Source organism: Lemur catta, chromosome X (genome assembly GCF_020740605.2).
Source record: "Lemur catta isolate mLemCat1 chromosome X, mLemCat1.pri, whole genome shotgun sequence".
In the NCBI taxonomy this organism is placed as follows: Eukaryota; Metazoa; Chordata; class Mammalia; order Primates; family Lemuridae; genus Lemur; species Lemur catta.
The window spans coordinates 46,938,182-46,956,680 of NC_059155.1; the positions used below are offsets into that span (position 1 = coordinate 46,938,182).

At 57.5% G+C, this 18,499-nt stretch overlaps 2 protein-coding genes across 2 annotated transcripts; both read right to left on the minus strand.

Annotated features, from left to right (window-relative positions):
- Positions 1-1,406: 1,406 nt before the first annotated feature.
- On the minus strand, positions 1,407-5,020 carry LOC123628235 (uncharacterized protein CXorf49-like). Its single transcript, XM_045537865.1, has 7 exons — positions 4,179-5,020; positions 3,680-4,097; positions 3,091-3,247; positions 2,490-2,566; positions 2,171-2,216; positions 1,518-1,567; positions 1,407-1,430 (listed from the first exon to the last, which is right to left on the minus strand). Exons 1-6 carry the CDS (start codon positions 5,018-5,020, stop codon positions 1,527-1,529), a joined length of 1,581 nt encoding a protein of 526 aa, XP_045393821.1. The 3' UTR covers positions 1,407-1,430; positions 1,518-1,526.
- An 8,495-nt stretch (positions 5,021-13,515) lies between these two features.
- Positions 13,516-15,752, minus strand: LOC123628717 (uncharacterized protein CXorf49-like). Its single transcript, XM_045538624.1, has 6 exons — positions 15,739-15,752; positions 15,309-15,483; positions 14,724-14,800; positions 14,407-14,452; positions 13,759-13,808; positions 13,516-13,672 (listed from the first exon to the last, which is right to left on the minus strand). Exons 2-5 carry the CDS (start codon positions 15,475-15,477, stop codon positions 13,768-13,770), a joined length of 333 nt encoding a protein of 110 aa, XP_045394580.1. The 5' UTR covers positions 15,478-15,483; positions 15,739-15,752; the 3' UTR covers positions 13,516-13,672; positions 13,759-13,767.
- Between the last annotated feature and the right edge of the window lie 2,747 nt (positions 15,753-18,499).

Below are 18,499 nucleotides of genomic sequence, written 5' to 3' on the forward strand. Positions count from 1 at the left end.
ATGGGAGCTGGCGGAACATGCACTCACCTCACCCACACAGGAGTCTGTCCCTCTGAATGTCAGGCCCGCCCAGCCCGGGACCCTCGCTGAAGGAAGGAGGCGATCCCAGCTGTCAGTGAGGGTGACATCAGAACAGGGAGCTCAGACAGACCTCATATGGCCTCGGGAGGCAGTCTGGAAGATTTAGCTGGGACACGGAAACATCGCGTCCAGCAGAGTCTGTGGCATGTGGGTGCCCGGATGGTATGTGACGGGGACTGTCCAAGGACATTCAGACCTAGCATACACAGGTGCCCTGGAAACTAACTGGTCTTGCCCAAGTCGAGCCCGCGGAGCCCATCGGGCTGGAGAAGGGGCGATTGTCCATCTAGGACGTGAGGGACGGACGTGGAAGGTCTGATCCCTAGGCCATCTGTCCAAGCTGCCAGCGGGCAGACTCCCCCAGCTTGGCCCCGAGGCACCAGAAGGGACTCAGTTCCCCCACCTGCAGCCCAGAGACCAACCTGCTCTCTTCTTCCATGTCCCCTGCAGCCCCCCTTTCGCTCCACCATGCCCCAAGATGTGGCTCCTCCCTCCACCCCTCCAATGAAACTAACGGGGGAGAACTGACAGGATTTGGTAACTGAGTTTCCAAGGTGAGGGCTAAAGAGGAAGTGAGGATGATGCGCCAGTTTCCGGGCGAGCTGTGTGTGTGAGTGGCAGCTCCAGAGGGAGAGAATGACTCCAGAAGGAGGCCCGGGCTCCGGAGGGGGAGGCTCAGCGCATCCCTGCTCTTTAACACCTGTTGCAATAACCCCGTGGGAAAGGCCCCGGGCATCAACCACGGCGGAGACCAGGGATGCTGCTGACCGAAAAGAAGGGCGAGAGTGGCCAACGAGGACAGCGAACCAAGTGAGGAAGGGAAAGAGGGCTGGGAACTCTGGGAGGAGGTCGATTAGCTCCTGCTAAAGGGAAGGGTCCGGTAGTGGTGCAGCATGGGAACCTTGGGACCCCAAAATCAGACGACATTAGTTGGGACCATGAACAGGGCCTCCTAATGTGGCCGGGGAGGAGCCTAGACTCAGGGCGCTACGGTGAGCCTGAGCGCAGGGCTGCCACCCAGATCCTGGTCGGGACGCCCCACAGGGACAGCGCAGAGCACAGGGTGTCAGGTAACCTGGCTTCAAATCCTGCAAAATCGAGGAGCAATCTCACCCCTTCCCTCTGCAGTGACGCCCCTTCTCCCAGGAAAGAGGGCAGACCACAGAATATGCGAATATGAGAGCTAATTTAATTTGATAATTTGCCGTAAACTCGGGTGAGGTGAGGGCAAGAGCAGGGGGTGAGAGGAAGCCGCGGGTGAAGAAGGAACGGAGGGATCCAGCTTGGCCGCAGCTCCGGGGCTCCAGAGGTACCAGCTGCTACTCTGGTAGAAAGATGCTGGGTTCAGCCTGTCAAATAGAGCAGAGTCAGGGTCGGCCACAGTGCCGCGAAGCCACCAGTTTTGCAGGAAGAGGTATGGTATGTGTAACACTCACTCTCTCACTTCAGATGGCCTGGAACTTTTCAAGGATGCTCTCCATGGCCGCTGGAACAGAGAGGCATAACCGGGCACAGCAGACATAGGGATACAGAAACCCACCCCCAGTCCCAGGGGGAGCCTGCCTAGCCCTGCAACCTGAAACCTCAGCAGCCCCTGTCCAGTCAGCCCTGGGACCGACCCACCCACCCACCCACCACCTGAATTACACTTGGGAATGTCCTCTAAAGGGGAACAAAATACACCAGTCTTTCACCAACACTGGGGCACCCCAGAACCGTTCAGAACGTGTTCAAAGGACAAAGAAGCAAGAAAACAACAACAAAACCCGTAAAATCCATACCAGGCAGGGAAAGGGGGAAATACACGAGGTAGCGCTAATCGTGCTAAGAGAAGGAGCTCTGTGGGATTCCTTGGCAAAGTGTACACAGAGCTCATCGGATATATTTCTATCCGTGCTCACCCCTAGCTGTCAATGCACAGGAGGCTCCAGGACCAGGCCTGCTTGGTTCTCCTCCCCTCGGGAACATCAGTCCCACTGATGCCGGCGGCACCTGGAGCCCTTCCCCGCCCCGTGTCTCCAGCAGCCACAGGCAGACACCTAGGTCTGTCCCAGCCCCTGCCCCAGCCCGAGCCAGGGGTTCGTCATACCTAGTCGCTCTTTAAGGTCGTCTATCTCTCTCTCCAGCTCGGCACACTAGCGCAGCAGACACCACAGGAAGAGAAATGATCAGCATATTCTGGCCTCCTCTCTCCTCGTCCTCCCACTCACCCGTGGCCCTTACATCCCCCACCGCCCACATCCAGTGGCCAGATCATCAAGGAATCCTCAGTGGAAAGGAGGTGCCCTCTCTCCCTGGGGTGTGGGATGCGGGTAAAGGAGGGGACAAGACACAAGTCAGTTTAACCTGGACACAGTTCCCACCATCTAGTCAGGACCTGGGTTTCTGGGAGCCAGACCAGGCATTACCTCAGGACAGTCCTGTGCTCCCGGTGGTTCCTGCTGCCTTTCCGGTCTTGGGGCATGGACAGGTGGCTCCTGATCACCTGAAAGAGAACACGGAATCCAGCTTCCAAGCCTCACAGCCTGGAGGTGCAAAGGGCCCAGCTGGCTCTAAAGTGAGGCAGCATCTCCCTCTGCTGGCAGCCACTGGCTCCTGCTCGGCCCAGCAGCTGCCACCTTCTCTCTGGGCCTGCCTTCCCTGTTCCTGTTCCCCAGTGTCAGCCCTCCTGAGCCTGTGGCCCCTGGGATTGTGGCTCTGGGTTGGATGCTAGCCCGGCTGCAGCCACAGCCAGCCCCTGGGAGGAACAGTGTGGTTGAAGAGGACTTAACATAACAGGCTCTGCTCTGCTGAGAGTGTACTTCTGGAGGCAGAGTTTGGGGTGGAGGTACAAATCACCCCCACCTACAAATCCCACCCCAGCACTGTCAACACCCCGTTTCCCGTGGAAGAGCTGCCTGGCTAGGCCGGGAAGCCTGGGAGCAAGGCTGAGCCCCCAGAAGTGACAGAGCTAGAAGCTGCCCTCCTCCGCCCCTCTCCCCTCCACTCCACCAAACCCACAAGACTCACTGGAGGGTGCAGGGCCTCTGGGCGTGACGCCTCCCTGGCTCAGGGCAGTGGCCTGTGAGTTTCCTGGAGCTTGAGGGGCTCTGGTGTTGGGGTCGTCACTGCTGAATTCTCCACGATGCATGTGCAGGGAAGTCTGCCCTGACCTGGGCCTTGGAAGCTGAAAGAAAAATTTCCCAGAGCTGAGCTAGTGTGTGTGGGTGTGAGCATGTATGTGCAGCGGCTTGGTTGCGGTGGGCAGTAAGGAGGGGAATTCGGAGGCTACAGTCTTATTAGCACTTTCTCCCTCAGTCAGCCCCAGGCCGGCAGGCAGCCCTGAGTCAGGGAAAACAGGGGGAGGCTGTGACAGTCCAAGTCCCCTGCCAGGCAGGCTTGGGGAAAAGCTAGGAAGGAGGAGTCAGGAGGCTGAGGAGTCTACACAGCCCAAACTTTAAAGGGTCGTCCAATCGAAATCAGCTGCTAGCCCACTTCCTCTCTGGGGAAGAGGCAGGAAACGTGCAAACTGTCAAGAACAGTGCGTGGCATGTACCAAGTGCTCTCTTAATGTGTGCCCCTACTAAGATGACCCCGATTGAGTGTCCTAATGACCGACGACACCCAAGGACAGGCCTTGAGCAAGGGACAGAGTAAAGATGCGTGTGCCGGGGAGGGGAAGTGTGGGGAGACAGGAGGAGGATGGCCTAGTCATTTGGGCCTTTGGGACTGGATCGCTATTTGGGTCATCAGCATCTCTGGCCACCGGCTGGGGTTCCTTTGCCTTCCTAGGCACAGATTTCTTCCCAGTGCTGCTGGGCTTGGACTGTTTTGGTCCAGATGAGAGCAACGAACATCTTTGGGCCGTTCCAAGCAGTGGAACACCCACGACTGGGGGAAAGGTGGCCGGTTCCAGGGCAACTGCAGAGAGTCTCCGCCCCCATGGAGGAAAGGCTCCCCCCAGGGCCAAGTCTGAGGCAGCCCCTGGGCCCATCTTCTCCTGCGCCACCTTCTTCCTAGGAGCAGCCTGGGGCAGGCTGCCCACAGCAGCAGTAGCAGCAGCTCCTGGGATGCCGGGCCTGCTCCCTGCCTTCCCCCACACCACGCCCTGCATTTACTTAGAGGAAGAGCTGTGCAGCTCTCCCACGGCCTGCCTTTCCGTGCCTGAAGTGAGTCCTTGGGGAGCAGAGGTCACGAAAGGGCCTGGCATGGGAAGGAAATCCTCCCTGACAAGCAAAATCGAGTGTCTGAGTGTGTCCCCAGGTTGCTCGGGGCTGCCGGGCACTCCATGGTCTCCTCCTTTGGGGTAAATGCTCACCCTCATCGGTACCTCGCTGAACTCATCTGGTGACTCGGGGTCGGAAGGCAGCTCGACCAGGCCTTGCTCGGAGGGCCGCTGGGGATCCCTGCCGCCCACGGTCGGCCTACTTTTAGCGCCTCTTTTCGGGTACCCGCGGGCCCGGACTTTCCGGGGCACGAGGAGGGGGAGAGGGGCGGCAGACGGGGCCAGCGCGCCTCTACCAGTGGGACCTGCTTGTAGGTCCGGCCACACTGTGGACACTTGGGCGTCCCATCCTTCTGAGGACGGGTGTGTGCCGACGCCCCGGACAGCCCAGTCGCTCAGCGGCTGCACGATGGCCACAGACTCGTCAGCCAGGAGGGACTCGTAGTCCGGTTCTTCCCACATCTGGTCAGTCGTGGTGCCGGGCCGGCCTTCCCGGCCCCAGAGCTCGGCCCCTCCCCCCTCTATCACTTCCCGTTCAGCCTCGAAGCCCTCGGGGTCTGCAAGGGCGCCCTCGCCCTCGCCCTCGCCCTGGCCCTCGCCGCCCCGCGGCGCCCCCAGATCGAGGTCTAGGCCGGGGCCCCGCGCTCCGGGGCTGGCCGGGCAGACGCTGGCCCGCTCCCCGCCCTCCAGGCCGAAAGCGGCCCCCGAAACAGACACCTCATCGGAGGAACTCATGTCGCTGCTTCGATCAGTCCAGGTTGTGGGCAGAGGGCTGCCCTTGTCACAGCAGGAGAGCCCCGGACACACCCACCTCGGGTGCAGCCAAGACAAAGAACGTGTCTGCCCCTCAGGAGCCACACGACATGGCCTCCAACAGCCCGGCCCTTGCTCAACGCCCGCCTTCTCAACCCCACGGCCTTCTCATTGGTTGGCTTCTGCGCCTGCTCAAAGCCGCTGCCTTCTCATTGGTTCGCATCTCCCAGCCCCCGCTAACCAGCGCAGCCCTTGTTTGGCCGTCTCTCGGGTCCCAACCAATAGGGGACGGCGGCGTTTGGTTTGCCCCGAGGCCAGTCCTTTGGCTCCTTGGAAGCCCGCTGGCTCACAGGGTCTTGGCCTCGGGCTCTCGTCCCAGCTCTTTCTCGCTGTCCCTCTGTCGGGCATCTGCTTTCACACTGAGAGCCACGTGTCTCAGCCTCAGTTTCCCATCTGTAAAGTGGGCTAAATAACAGCACCTAGCTCAGGGGTTTGTGAGGGTCAGTGGTGGATGTGAAGCAGCCAGCGCAGAGAGGATTTGCAGGACTTTATTCCCCAACACTTGCCACCCGTGAGGAAGCCCACAGTCAGTAATCGGAGCTTTTATGGTTTTCTTTTCCACGTCTTTGAAACATTCCCTTGCTGCTTCTCAGATTGGACAATTTCAGTTGACCCTTCTTGAAGTTCACTGATTCTTTGCCTACTCAAAACTACAGTTGGCCCCCTTGGTGGGTTTTTCATTTCAGTTATTGCACGTTCAGCTCCAAAATTGTGGTTCGGTTCCTTTGTGTAGTTAGTGTCTTTTTATCGATATTGTCTATGTGGTCATGTAGTATTCTTCTGGTTTGATTTAGCTCTTTGAGCATATTTGAGACAATCAAGTTAACCTCTTTGTTTACTACGTCCAACATCTGTGCTTCCTCAAGCACAGTTTCTCTTAATATCTTCCGTGAATCAGGCATACTCGTGGGGGGGGGGTTATTTTTTATTTTTTGCATGCTAAGTTTGTTGTTAAAAACGACATTTTGGGTATTGTAATATGGTAACTCTGGGCATCATATTCCAGGGTTGTTTTTTTTCTTTCTTGGTGTGGGATGTAGCTGTTTATTTCTTGTGTTCTAAACTATTTTTGTAGTTTGTATTCATTGTCAGGTTTGATCTCTGAGTCTTTGTTCCTTTAGTTCGTGTTAAGCTAGTGTTCTGGAGAAACGTCCTTGAATGCTGGGGGCCAGAGGGGACGGGAGGTGCAAGCGGAGGAGAAACAAGAGAAGGAGGAGAAGCCAGCAGAAACAAAAAGGACAACAAAAACCTCTTGCAGTCTTTGCACATTTGTTCTATGCTTAGAGATTTGGTGAGTGCTCAGCCAGGCCATTTAAAACTCCGAGTTAGCCTTCACTTCTTGCTTGCGCTGAGACGAGAGAGCAGCCAGACTTGAAAGTTTAGGTCCTTTTCAGGACCTCTCTAAGCATGCATCCAGCCCTGGACACGCACATGGCTTTCTGAATTCCCCAGTGAACATGGACAATTTTGAATGATCTAATTTCCCCCTCTCCCCAGCTTTTCCTCCTAAGCTTTGAGCACTCTTCTGAATGAATTAACTATAATGTTTTGCTGCTAGAAGCTTCAGACTGTTTGCCTTACAAAGTTTTAAAGGAATATGTGCCTGTTTTTCTTCCTGAGTGAGTTCTGAATAAGGTGCATCAGCCCTTTGGCTAGCCCCGGACAGATTGGGACAGACAAAATTCTTTCAGGTAAGCCAGCTGGGCTCTCTTCAGAAGCAGGGACCAGCGTGTCACACTGGGAATGTAGACTGTGAGCCAGCTGGGGTCCCAGGGTATGGAGGAATAAAAGTGCCACAATTCTTATATAGAGTTCTTAAATTGCCCTTTTCCTGGTTAAGCATTTACCTGGTTGCTGTAAAGCTTAATTAGTTTCCAGAATTCTAATAAAGTTGATTTTCATAGTTTTTGCTTGTTTGTTTGATGTTTTCATAGAGGGACTGATCATTGGAGATATGTGCTTCCCTATGTTTACAGATGTTGTTCATGCAAACAAAGCGCTCTGGTCCCTATGGTTTGGGGCCAGAGAGGCGGCCAAACACGGGGCGCGCCGGATGGTGGGGGCTGAGGGAAGCGAACCCATGAGAAGGCCGCGGCCTGCAGAAACCGGGTGTGGAGCACACTAGGAAGCCGCGCATTGTTGCGGGCCGTCTGCTGTGGCTCCTTAGGCAACGGCGCCCCCGTTGGCCTCTCTGCTGCTGAGGCGGGCGTGTGCGGGGCTCTCCTGGCTTCACAAGGGCTACCTGGTGCTCGGAACCCGGGCTGATCGTACCCGCGACATGAGTTCCTCGGATGAGGTGTGTGTTTCGGGATCCATTTTCAGACTGCAGGGTAAGGAGCAGGCCAGCGACCGCCCAGCTGGCCCCGAAGCCCCGGGGGGCCCCTGCCTAGGCCTTGATCTGGTGGCGCCACGGAGCAGCCAGGGCGAGGGCTGCGCTTGCAGACCCCGAGGGCTTCCAGGCCAAGGGGGAAGAGATCCAGGCGGGAGGGGCTGTGCTTTGGGATCTGGAAGGCGGGCCCAGCTGTCCGACCAAGGAAATGCGGGATGATCTGGACTACAAGATCTCCAATGGCTGAAGAGTCTGTGGCCCAGGAGCAGCCTCCCGAGAAACTCCGCTACACCCGCATCCGCAGACAACCATGCTGAGAAGGCTGGGACAACCAAGTGTCCACCGTGTGGCTTGACCTAGAAGCAGGTCCCACTGGTAGAGGCGCGCTGGCCCCGTCTACCGCCCCCCTCCCCCTCATCGTGCCCCGGAAAATCCGGGCCCGTGAGTACCCGAAAAGATGTGCTAAAAGTAGGCTGACCGTGCACGGCAGGGATCCCCAGCGGCCCTCGTGGAAGGCCTGGTCGAGCTGCCTTCCCACCCCGAGTCACCAGATGAGTTCAGACAGGTACCGATGAGGGTGAGCATTTACCCCAAAGGAGGAGACCATGGAGTGCCTGGCAGCCGCGAGCAACCTGAGGACACAGCCAGACACTGGAGTTTGCTTGTCAGGGAGAATACCCTTCCCATGCCAGGCCCTTTCTTGACCTCTGCTCCCCAGGACTCACTTCAGGCACGGAAAGGCAGGCCGTGGGAGAGCTGCATAGCTCTTCCTCTGAGCAAATGCAGGGCGTGGTGTGGGGTACGGAGGGAGCAGGCCCGGAATCCCAGGAGCTGCTGCTGCTGCTGCTGCTGTGAGCAGCCGGCCCCGGGCTGTTCCTAACAAGAAGGTGGCCCAGGAGAAGAAGTGCCCAGGGGCTGCCTCAAACTTGGCCCTCGGGAGAGCCTTTCCTACGCGGGTGAGAGACGCTCAGCAGTTCCCTGGAGCCGGCCTCCTTCTCCCCAGTCGCTGGTGTTCCGCTGCTCGGGAGGTCCAAGAGATATTCCTTGCTCTCGTCCGGACCCAAACAGTGCAAGTACAGCAGCGTGGGAAGAAATCTGTCGCCAGGAATGCAAAAGATTCCCAGCCTGTGGCCCGAGACGATAATGGCCCAAAAAGAGATCCAGTCCCAAAAGCCCAAGTGAGTGGGCCATCCTCCTCCTGCCTCCCCACACTTCCCCTCCCCGGCACAGGGATCTTTACTCTGTCGTGGGCCCTGGGCGAGTCCTTCGGTGTCCTGGGTCATTAGGATGCCCAATCGGGGTCATCTTAGTAGGGACACACATTAAGAGAGCACTTGGTATGTGCCACGCACTGTTCCTGACACTTTGCCTGTTTCCTGGATTCTCCCGAGGGAAGAGCTGGGCTGGCACCTGATTTGGATCAGAAGACCCTTTAAAGTTTTTCTGCAAAAGTTGGGTGTGTAGACTCTTGAGCCTCCTGACTCCTCCTTCCTAGCTGTTCCCCAAGCCTGCCTTGCAGGGGGCCTGGACTGTCCCAGCATCCCCTGTTTTCCCTGGCTCAGGGCTGCCTGCCTGCCTGGCACTGAGGGAGGGAGAAAGTGGTAACAAGATTAAAGCCTCCAAAAGCCCCTCTTTACTGGCCACCTCACCCCAGCCCCTGCACATACATGCTCCCACCCACACGCCCTAGCGCAGCTCTGAGAAATATTTGATTCAGCTTCCAATGCCAAGGCCAGGGCCACCTTGCCTGCCGGTGTATCATGGAGAATTCAACAGTGGCAAGCCTAAACCAGCGCCCACCAACTTTCAGAAAACTCACAGGCCGTGGCCTTGAGTCAGGGAGTTGTAAGGCCCAGAGGCCCTGCACCCTCCAGTGAGCCTTGTGGGTTTGGTAGGAGTGGACGGGAGAGAGGTAGAGGAGGGCAGCCTCTGGCTCTGTCATTTCTCGGGGCTCAGCCTTGCTCCCAGGATTCCCTGGCTACCCAGGAAGCCCTACCGCAGGAAGTGGGGTGCTCATAGTGCTGGGGTGCGGTTTGTGGGATGGGGGTGATTTGTAGCACCACTCCAAACTCTGAGTCCAGAAGCACCCTGTCAGCAGAGCAGAGCAGAGCAGAGCCTTTTAACTTAAGGCCTGTTCAATCCAATTGCTCCTCCCAGAGCTGGCTGTGGCTGCAGCTGTGCTAGCATGCAACCCGGAGCCACAATCCCAGGGGGCCACAGGCTCAGATGGGGTGACACTGGGGAACAGGAACAGGGAAGGCAGGCCCAGAGAGAAGGTGGCAGCTGCTGGGCCGAGCAGGAGCCAGTTGCTTCCAGCAGAGGGTGATGCTGCCTCACTTTAGAGCCAGCTAGGCCCATTGCACCTCCAGGCTGTGAGGCTTGGAAGCTGGATTCTGTGTTCTCTTTCAGGTGATCAGGAGCCACCTGTCCATGCCCCAAGACCGGAAAGGCAGCAGCAACCACCGGTTGCACAGGACTGTCCTCGAGTAATGCCTGGTCTGGCTCCTGGAAACCCAGGTCCTGACTAGATATTGGGAACCGTGTCCGGGTTAAGCTGACTTCTGTGTCGTCCACTGCTTCCTTGCATCCCTCATCCCTCGCATCCCGCATCTCACGCAGTGGGGGAGACTCGTTTCCACTGAGGATTCCTTGGTGGTCTGGCCACTGGGCTGTGGGCGGTGGCGGATGTAAGGGCCACAGGCGAGAAGGAGGAAAAGGAGGGAGGAGCCCAGAAAGTACTGATCGTTTCTCTTCCTCCGGTGTCCGCTGGGCTAGTGTGCCGTGCTGCAGAGAGAGATCGACCACCTCAAAGAGCGACTAGGTATGATGAACCCCTGGCTCGGGCTGGGGCAGGGGCTGAGACAGACCACAGTACCTTCCTGCAGATGCTGGGGACACGGGTCAGGGATGTTTTGTACGTACTGGCGACATCAGTGGGACTGACGTTTCCCTGGTGAGGAGAACCAAGCAGTCCTGGGCCTGGAGCCTTCTGTGCATTGACAGCCAGGGGTGAGCAGGGATACAAATGTATCGGCTGCGCTCTGTGTACACTTTGCCAAGGAATCCCACAGAGCTCCTTCTCTTAGCACGTTTAGCGCTACCTCGTGTATTTCCCCCTTTCCCTGCTGGGTATGGCTTGTACGGGTTTTGTTGTTGTTTCTTTCCTTATTTGTCCTTTTAAAACCTTCTGGATGGTTCTGGGGTGCCCCAGCATTGACGAAACACTGCTATATTCTGTTCCAACTTTGAAGACACTCCCACGTGTAATTGAGGTGGTGGGTGGCTCGGTCGGTCCCAGGGTCTGGGTGACTGGACAGGGGCTGCTGAGGTTTCAGGTTGCAGGGCTCGGCAGGTTCCCCCCGGGGACAGGGGGGTGAGTTTATGTGTCCCTATGTCTGCTGTGCCCGGTTATGCCTCTCTATTCCAGCGACCATGCAGTGCCTCGTTGACAAGTTCCAGGCCCTTGGAAATGAGTGAGTGAGTGTTACACATACCATACCTGTTCCCGCAAAGCTGGTGGCTTCGGGGGGCTGTGGCTCGACCCTGACTCTGCTCTGTTTGATTGGTTCTACCCAGAATCTTCCTACCAGAGCAGCAGCTGGTACCTTTGGAGCCCCGGAGCTACGACCAAGGTGGTTCCCTCCGTTTCTTCTGCCACCGATTCCTCTTGCTGTCTGCTCTTGCCCTCACCTCAGCCCAGCTTACATCAAATTATCAAATAAAAGTAGGTCTCATATTGTTATATTCTGTGGTCGGCCTGGTTTCTCGGGGCAGGGTCGTTTCCGGAGAGGCGATGGGTAGGGGTCCTGCTCCATTTTCAGCATTTGAAGCTCGGTACCCTAGCACCCAGTGCTCCACCAGCTTACCATGCAGCGCCTGGGCCAGGATCTGGGTGGCAGCCCGGTGCTCAGACTCACTGTAGCACGCTCCGTCTAGGCTCTGTGGTTGTCAGAATCCCAAGTTGAAAATCTATGCCAGAGTCTGCACCCAGACGCCAACCCGCTCTGTTCTCCTACGAAAGAACCACTGGGGTCAGGGTCAAAGGTTCAGCCTGCGGAATCAAGCCCACCCTCTCAAGTGAGGGTTTGAAGCGGATGGTTTAAGTCCCCACTCATGTTCCTTTCGGCCTCTGAGGTCTGTGATGGTCCCACCACACGTGTGATTGGCAGTCTCCCTGAGCTCGGACCAGCCGGCACAGAAGGGAGGCAGAGTGGGAATAGGGGGAGGGCTGGTACCACGGCTGAGTAGATTTCCCAGGGCAGTCCCTCTTCCCTAGTTTCCATCCTCACCGCGCCCATGCTACCCGTGTCTCCGTCAGCTCACAACGTGGCAGTCTCCCACGGGAGCCCTTTGCTTCACAGGGAAGGCACGTCCCACCGACTCCCAGGTAGCCAGCCTTCAGGTTGTCATGCCACCCACACGCACAGGACTTTCGAGACATCATATTCATCGCACACAGGATCAAGAGCCTGCTGCGGGGACTGCGGCACTCTCAGAGCCCTGACGCCCGTCACTGGGCTTGGCCCCTTTCACCTCATCCCACTCTGTGCGCTCCTGTGTGTTTTTCGGACTTGAAGGACACCTCTTGTGAAAGGTACATCCCACCCTTGCTTTGGCTGTTTTCATCCCTTACGGATCCTTGACCACACTGCCCCCGCTCCCTCAATCAGCTCTTTCTCCCTCCAGGGAGATCGTCCCCGATTAGATCCACAGGCACGCAGGCAGACACACAGACAGACCATCCCTCCCTGCACACGCTAACCCCGGATGGTTTCTGCACTTGTGCCCTCTTTGTCTGGTGACCACCCAGTCTCTGGGCGATGGGAGCTGGCGGAACATGCACTCACCTCACCCACACAGGAGTCTGTCCCTCTGAATGTCAGGCCCGCCCAGCCCGGGACCCTCGCTGAAGGAAGGAGGCGATCCCAGCTGTCAGTGAGGGTGACATCAGAACAGGGAGCTCAGACAGACCTCATGTGGCCTCGGGAGGCAGTCTGGAAGATTCAGCTGCGACACGGAAACATCACGTCCAGCAGAGTCTGTGGCATGGGGGAGGCCGGATGGTATCTGACGGGGACTGTCCAAGGACATTCAGACCTAGCATGCACAGGTGCCCTGGAAACTAACTGGTCTTGCTCAAGTCGAGCCTGCGGAGCCCGTCGGGCTGGAGACGGGGCGATTGTCCATCTAGGACTTGAGGGACGTGGAAGGTCTGATCCATAGGCCATCTGTCCTAGCTGCCAGTGGGCAGTGTCCCCGGCTTGGCCCCGAGGCGCCAGAAGGGACTCAGTTCTCCCACCTGCAGCACACAGACCAAACTGCTCCATTCTTCTGTGTCCCCTGCAGCCCCCCTTTCGCTCCACCACACCGCAGGATGTGGCTCCTGCCTCCACCCCTCCAATGAAACTAACGGGGGAGAACTGACAGGATTTGGTAACTGAGTTTCCAAGGTGAGGGCTAAAGAGGAAGTGAGGATGATGCGCCAGTTTCCGGGCAAGCTGTGCGTGTGAGTGGCGGCTCCAGAGGGAGAGAATGACTCCAGAAGGAGGCCCGGGCTCCGGAGGGGAAGGCTCAGCTCAATCCTGCTCTTTAACACCTGTTGCAATAACCCCGCGGGAAAGGCCCCGGGCATCAACCACGGAGGAGACCAGGGATGCTGCTCACCGAAAAGAAGGGCGAGAGTGGCCAACGAGGACAGCGAACCAAGTGAGGAAGGGAAAGAGGGCTGGGAACTCTGGGAGGAGGTCGATTAGCTCCTGCTAAAGGGAAGGGTCCGGTAGTGGTGCAGCATGGGAACCTTGGGACCCCAAAATCAGACGACATTAGTTGGGACCATGAACAGGGCCTCCTAATGTGGCCGGGGAGGAGCCTAGACTCAGGGCGCTACGGTGAGCCTGAGCGCAGGGCTGCCACCCAGATCCTGGTCGGGACGCCCCACAGGGACAGCGCAGAGCACAGGGTGTCAGGTAACCTGGCTTCAAATCCTGCAAAATCGAGGAGCAATCTCACCCCTTCCCTCTGCAGTGACGCCCCCTCTCCCAGGAAAGAGGGCAGACCACAGAATATGCGAATATGAGAGGTAATTTAATTTGATGATTTCCCATAAACTCGGGTGAGGTGAGGGCAAGAGCAGGGGGTGAGAGGAAACCGTGGGTGAAGAAGAAACGTAGGGAACCAGCTTGGTCGCAGCTCCTGGGCTCCAGAGCTACCAGCTGCCGGTCTGGAAGGAAGATGCTGGGTTCAACCTGTGAAGCGGAAGAGTCAGTGTCGGGCCACAGTGTCCCGAAGCCACCAGCTTTGCGGGAACAGGTATGGTATGTGTAACACTCACTCTCTCACTTCACTGCGCCTGGAACTTGTCGAGGAGGCACTTCATGGCCGCTGGAATAGAGAGACATAACCGGGCACAGCAGACATAGGGACACAGAAACCCACCCCCTGTGTCCGGGGGACCCGCCTAGCCCTGCAACCTGAAACCTCAGCAGCCCCTGTCCAGTCAGCCCTGGGACCGACCCACCCACCCACCACCTGAGTTACACGTGGGAGTGTCTTCTAAACGGGAACAAAATATACCAGTGTTTCTTAAACACTGGGGCACCCCAGAACCGTTCAGAACGTGTTCAAAGGACAAACCGGCAAAGAAACAATAAGAAAATGCACAGAAGGCATACCAAGCAGGGAAAGGGGGAAATACACGAGGTAGCCCTAAACGTGCTAAGAGAAGGAGCTCTGTGGGATTCCTTGCCAAAGTGTACAGGGAGCTCAGCCGATACATTTATATCCGTGCTCACCCCTGGCTGTCAATGCACAGAAGGCTCCAGGGCCAGGCCTGCTTGCTTCTTCTCCCCACGGGAACATCTGTCCCACTGGTGCCCCCGGCACCTGCAGCCCATACCTGCCCCGTGTGCCCAGCATCTGCAGGAAGACACCTAGGTCTGTCCCAGCCCCTGCCCCAGCCCGAGCCTGGGATTCATCTTACCTAATCGCTCTTTCAGGTCGTCTGTCTCTCTCTCCAGCTCGGCACACTAGCACAGCAGACACGAAAGGAAGAGAAATGATCACCATATTCTGGGCTCCAATCTCATCGTCCTCCCTTTTGCCTGTGGCCCTTCCATCCCCCACCGCCCACAGCTCAGTGGCCAGATCATCAAGGAATCCACAGTGGAAAGCAGGTGCCCTCTCTCCGTGGGGTGCGGGATGCGGGTGAGGAGGGGACAAAACACGTCAGTTTAACCTGGACACAGTTCCCACCATCTAGTCAGGACCTCCGTTTCCAGGAGCCAGACCAGGCATTACCCGAAGACAGCCCTGTGCTCCCAGTGGTTCCTGTTGCCTTTCTGGTCTTGGGGCATGGACAGGTGGCTCCTGGTCACCTGAAAGAGAACACGGAATCCAGCTTCCAAGCCTCACAGCCTGGAGGTGCAAAGGGCCCAGCTGGCTCTAAAGTGAGGCAGCATCACCCTCTGCTGGCAGCCACTGGCTCCTGCTCAGTCCGGCAGCTCCCACCTTCTCTCTGGGCCTGCCTTCCCTGTTCCTGTTCCCCAGTGTCAGCCCCCCTGAGCCTGTGGCCCCTGGGATTGTGGCTCTCGGTTGGATGCTAGCCCGGCTGCAGACACAGCCAGCCCCTGGGAGGAACAGTGCGGTTGAACAGGACTTAACATGAAAGGCTCTGCTCTGCTGTGAGTGTACTTTTGGAGGCAGAGTTTGGGGTGGTGGTACAAATCACCCCCACCCCACAAATCCCACCCCAGCCCTGTGTACACCCCGTTTCCTGTGCAAGGGGTGCCTGGGTAGGCCGGGAAGCCTGGGAGCAAGGCTGAGCCCTCAGAATTGACAGAGCCAGAGGCTGCCCTCCTCCACCCCTCACCCCTTCACTCTTACCAATCCGACAAGGCTCACTGGAGGGTGCAGGGCCTCTAGGCTTGAGGACTCTCTCGGTCAAGGTCGAGGCCTGTGAGATTCCTGGAGCTTGGGGGGCTCTGGTGTTGGGGTCGCCACTGCTGAATTCTCCACGATGCATGTGCAGGCAAGGTGGCCCTGGCATTGGCATTGGAATCTGAAACAAGAATTTCTCAGAGCTTGTCTAGGACGTGTGGGTGTGAGCATGTATGTGCAGGGGCTGGGGTGACTTGGGCAGTAAGGGGGGAAATTTAGCGGCTTTAATCTTATTAGCACTTTCTCAGGGCCCCAGGCCAGCAGGCAGCCCTGAGTCAGGGAAAACAGGGGGATGCTGAGAGAGTCCAGGCCCCCTGCCAGGCAGGCTTGGGGAACAGCTAGGAAGGAGGAGTCAGGAGCTGAGGAGTCTACACACCGAAGCTTTGCAGCCCAAACCCTAAATGATCGTCTGATCGAAATCAGCTGCTAGCCCACTTCCTCTCTGGGGAAGAGGCAGGAAACGTGCAAACTGTCAAGAACAGTGCGTGGCATGTACCAAGTGCTCTCTTAATGTGTGCCCCTACTAGGATGACCCCGATTGCCTGTCCTAGGGACTGAGGACTCCCAAAGACAGTCCCTGAGCAAGGGACAGAGTAAAGATGCCTCTGATGGGGAGGGGAAGTGTGGGGAGACAGGAGGAGGATGGCCTACCCACTTGAGCCTTTGGGACTGGATCTCTACTTGGGTCATTATTGTCTCTGCCCACAGGCTGGGACTGCTTTGCCTTCCTGGCCACAGATTTCTTCCCAGTCCTGCTGGGCTTGGACTGTTTGGGTCCCGATGAGAGCAAGGAATATCTTTTGGACCTCCCAAGCAGTGGAACCCCAAGGATTTGGGGGAAGGTGGCTCGTTCCAGGGGAACTGCCGAGAGTCTCTGCCCCCATGGAGGAAAGGCTCCCCCTAGGGCTAAGTCTGAGGCAGCCCCTGGGCACTTCTTCTCCTGGGCCACCTTCTTCCTAGGAACAGCCCGGGGCAGGCTGCCCACAGCAGCAGTAGCAGCAGCTCCTGGGATGCCGGGCCTGCTCCCTGCCTTCCCCCACACCACGCCCTGCATTTGCTTAGAGGAAGAGCTGTGCAGCTCTCCCACGGCCTGCCTTTCCGCGCCTGAAGTGAGTCCTGGGGAGCAGAGGTCACGAAAGGGCCGGGCATGGGAAGGGTATTCTCCCTGACAAGCAAACTCGAGTGTCTATGTGTGTCCCCAGGTTCCTCGGGGCTGCTGGGTTGGCCTTGGTCTCCTCCTTTGGGGTAAATGCTCACCCTCATTCGTACCTCCCCGAACTCATCTGGTGACTCGGGGTCGGAAGGCAGCTCGACCGGGCATTCCTCGGAGGGCCGCTGGGGATCCCTGCCGCCGACGCTCAGCCTACTTTTAGGGCCTCTTTTCGGGTACCCGCGGGCCCGGGCTTTCCGGGGCATGATGACGGGGGGAGGGCTTCCAAAGGTGGTCAGCGCGCCTCTACCGGTGGGACCTGCTTCTAGGTCCGGCCACACGGTGGACACTTGGGCGTCGGGGCCTTCTGAGCATGGGTGTCTGTGGACGCCCCGGACATCCCCGTCACTCGGCGGCTGCACGATGGCCACAGGCTCCTCAGGCACGTGGTACTGGTAGTCCAGATCGTCTCCCTTCTCCTCACTCAGGGTGCGGGGCCCACCTTTCGGGCCCCAAAGCACGGCCCCTCCCGCCTCTATCACTTCCTGCCGGGCCTGGAAGCCCTCGGGGTCTGCAAGCGCGCCCTCGCCCTGGCTGCTCCGTGGCGCCCCCAGATCGAGGTCTAGGCCGGGGCCCCGCGCTCCGGGGCTGGTCGGGCAGTCGCTGGCCCGCTCCCCGCCCTCCAGGCCGAAAGCGGCCCCCGAAACAGACACCTCATCGGAGGAACTCATGTCGCCGGTTCGATGTGCCCGGTGTGATGGCAGACGGTCGCCCTCGGCACGGGGGCGGTTGCCTGGGACGCAGCACGAGATGACAGGGCCTGAAACAACGCGCGGCTTCCCTTCCCCTGCAGTCCCGCTCCGCGGCCTTCTAATTGGTTCGCTTCTCCAGCTCCCACCAACCAGCGTGCCCCTTGTTTGGCAGCCTCTCCGGCCCCAACCAATAGGGACGAGGGCGGTTGGTTTGCCCGAAGCCAGTCATTTGGCTGGTGGGAAGCCCATTGGGTCGCAGGTTCCCGGCCTCGTGCTCTCGTCCCACCTCTTTCTCGCCGTCCCTCTGCCGGGCATCTGCTTTCCACTGAGAGACACGTCTCTGAGCCTCAGTTTCCCATCTGTAAAGTGGACTAAGTGACGGCACCTAGCTCGGGGGCTCTTGAGGGTGAATGAGGGATGCGAAGCGCCCAGCGCAGGGAGGATTTGCAGGGCTTTATTCCACAACACCTCCCACCCGATAGGAAGATGCGCAAGGAAGCCCACGGTCAGTAATCAGAGCTTTTAGGGTTGTCTTGTCTACATGTGGAAAAATATGAAAAGTACCCTTGTGTTGTTTTGATAGGGCTTGCGTTGAATCTGTATATAACTTTGCGTAGTGTAGATATTTTAATAATCTTCCAATCCTTGAATGAGCACGGGGTATCTTTCCATTTATTCGTGTTTTTTCTCCCATCAGTGTTTTATAGTTTTGGTGTGCAGAGCTTTCACCTCCTTGGATAAATTTATTCCTAAGTATTTTTTCCTTGCATGCTATGGTAAACGTGAATAGTTTGTTGTTAGTGTATAGAAACACAAGTGACTTCTGAATGTTGCTTTTCTATCCTGCAACTTTACCGAATTTCTTTATTAGTTTTAATAGCTTTTTGGTGCAGTGTTTGGGGTTTTCTATATGTGAGATCATGTCATCTGCAAGCAGAGGTCATTTAACTTCTTACTTTCTGATCTGGGTTATCTTTCACTTCTTTTTCTTACAATAGGTAATCAAATCGGCGCGTGGCTGTGTGCCCATGACACTTTACTGGCGTGGCAGTTTGGCAGGCCAGAGCTTTCCCACCTCTCCCAGGCCCCCACACCCTCACTCTGAGTTTATTCAAGGAAGCGGGAATCCCAAGGCTCAAGGACCCCCCAAAAGATGCTCACCGTCACTGATCCTGAAGGTGCAAACTAAAGCCACAGATCAATTTTCACATGCCAGGTTTGCAACAATTAAAGAG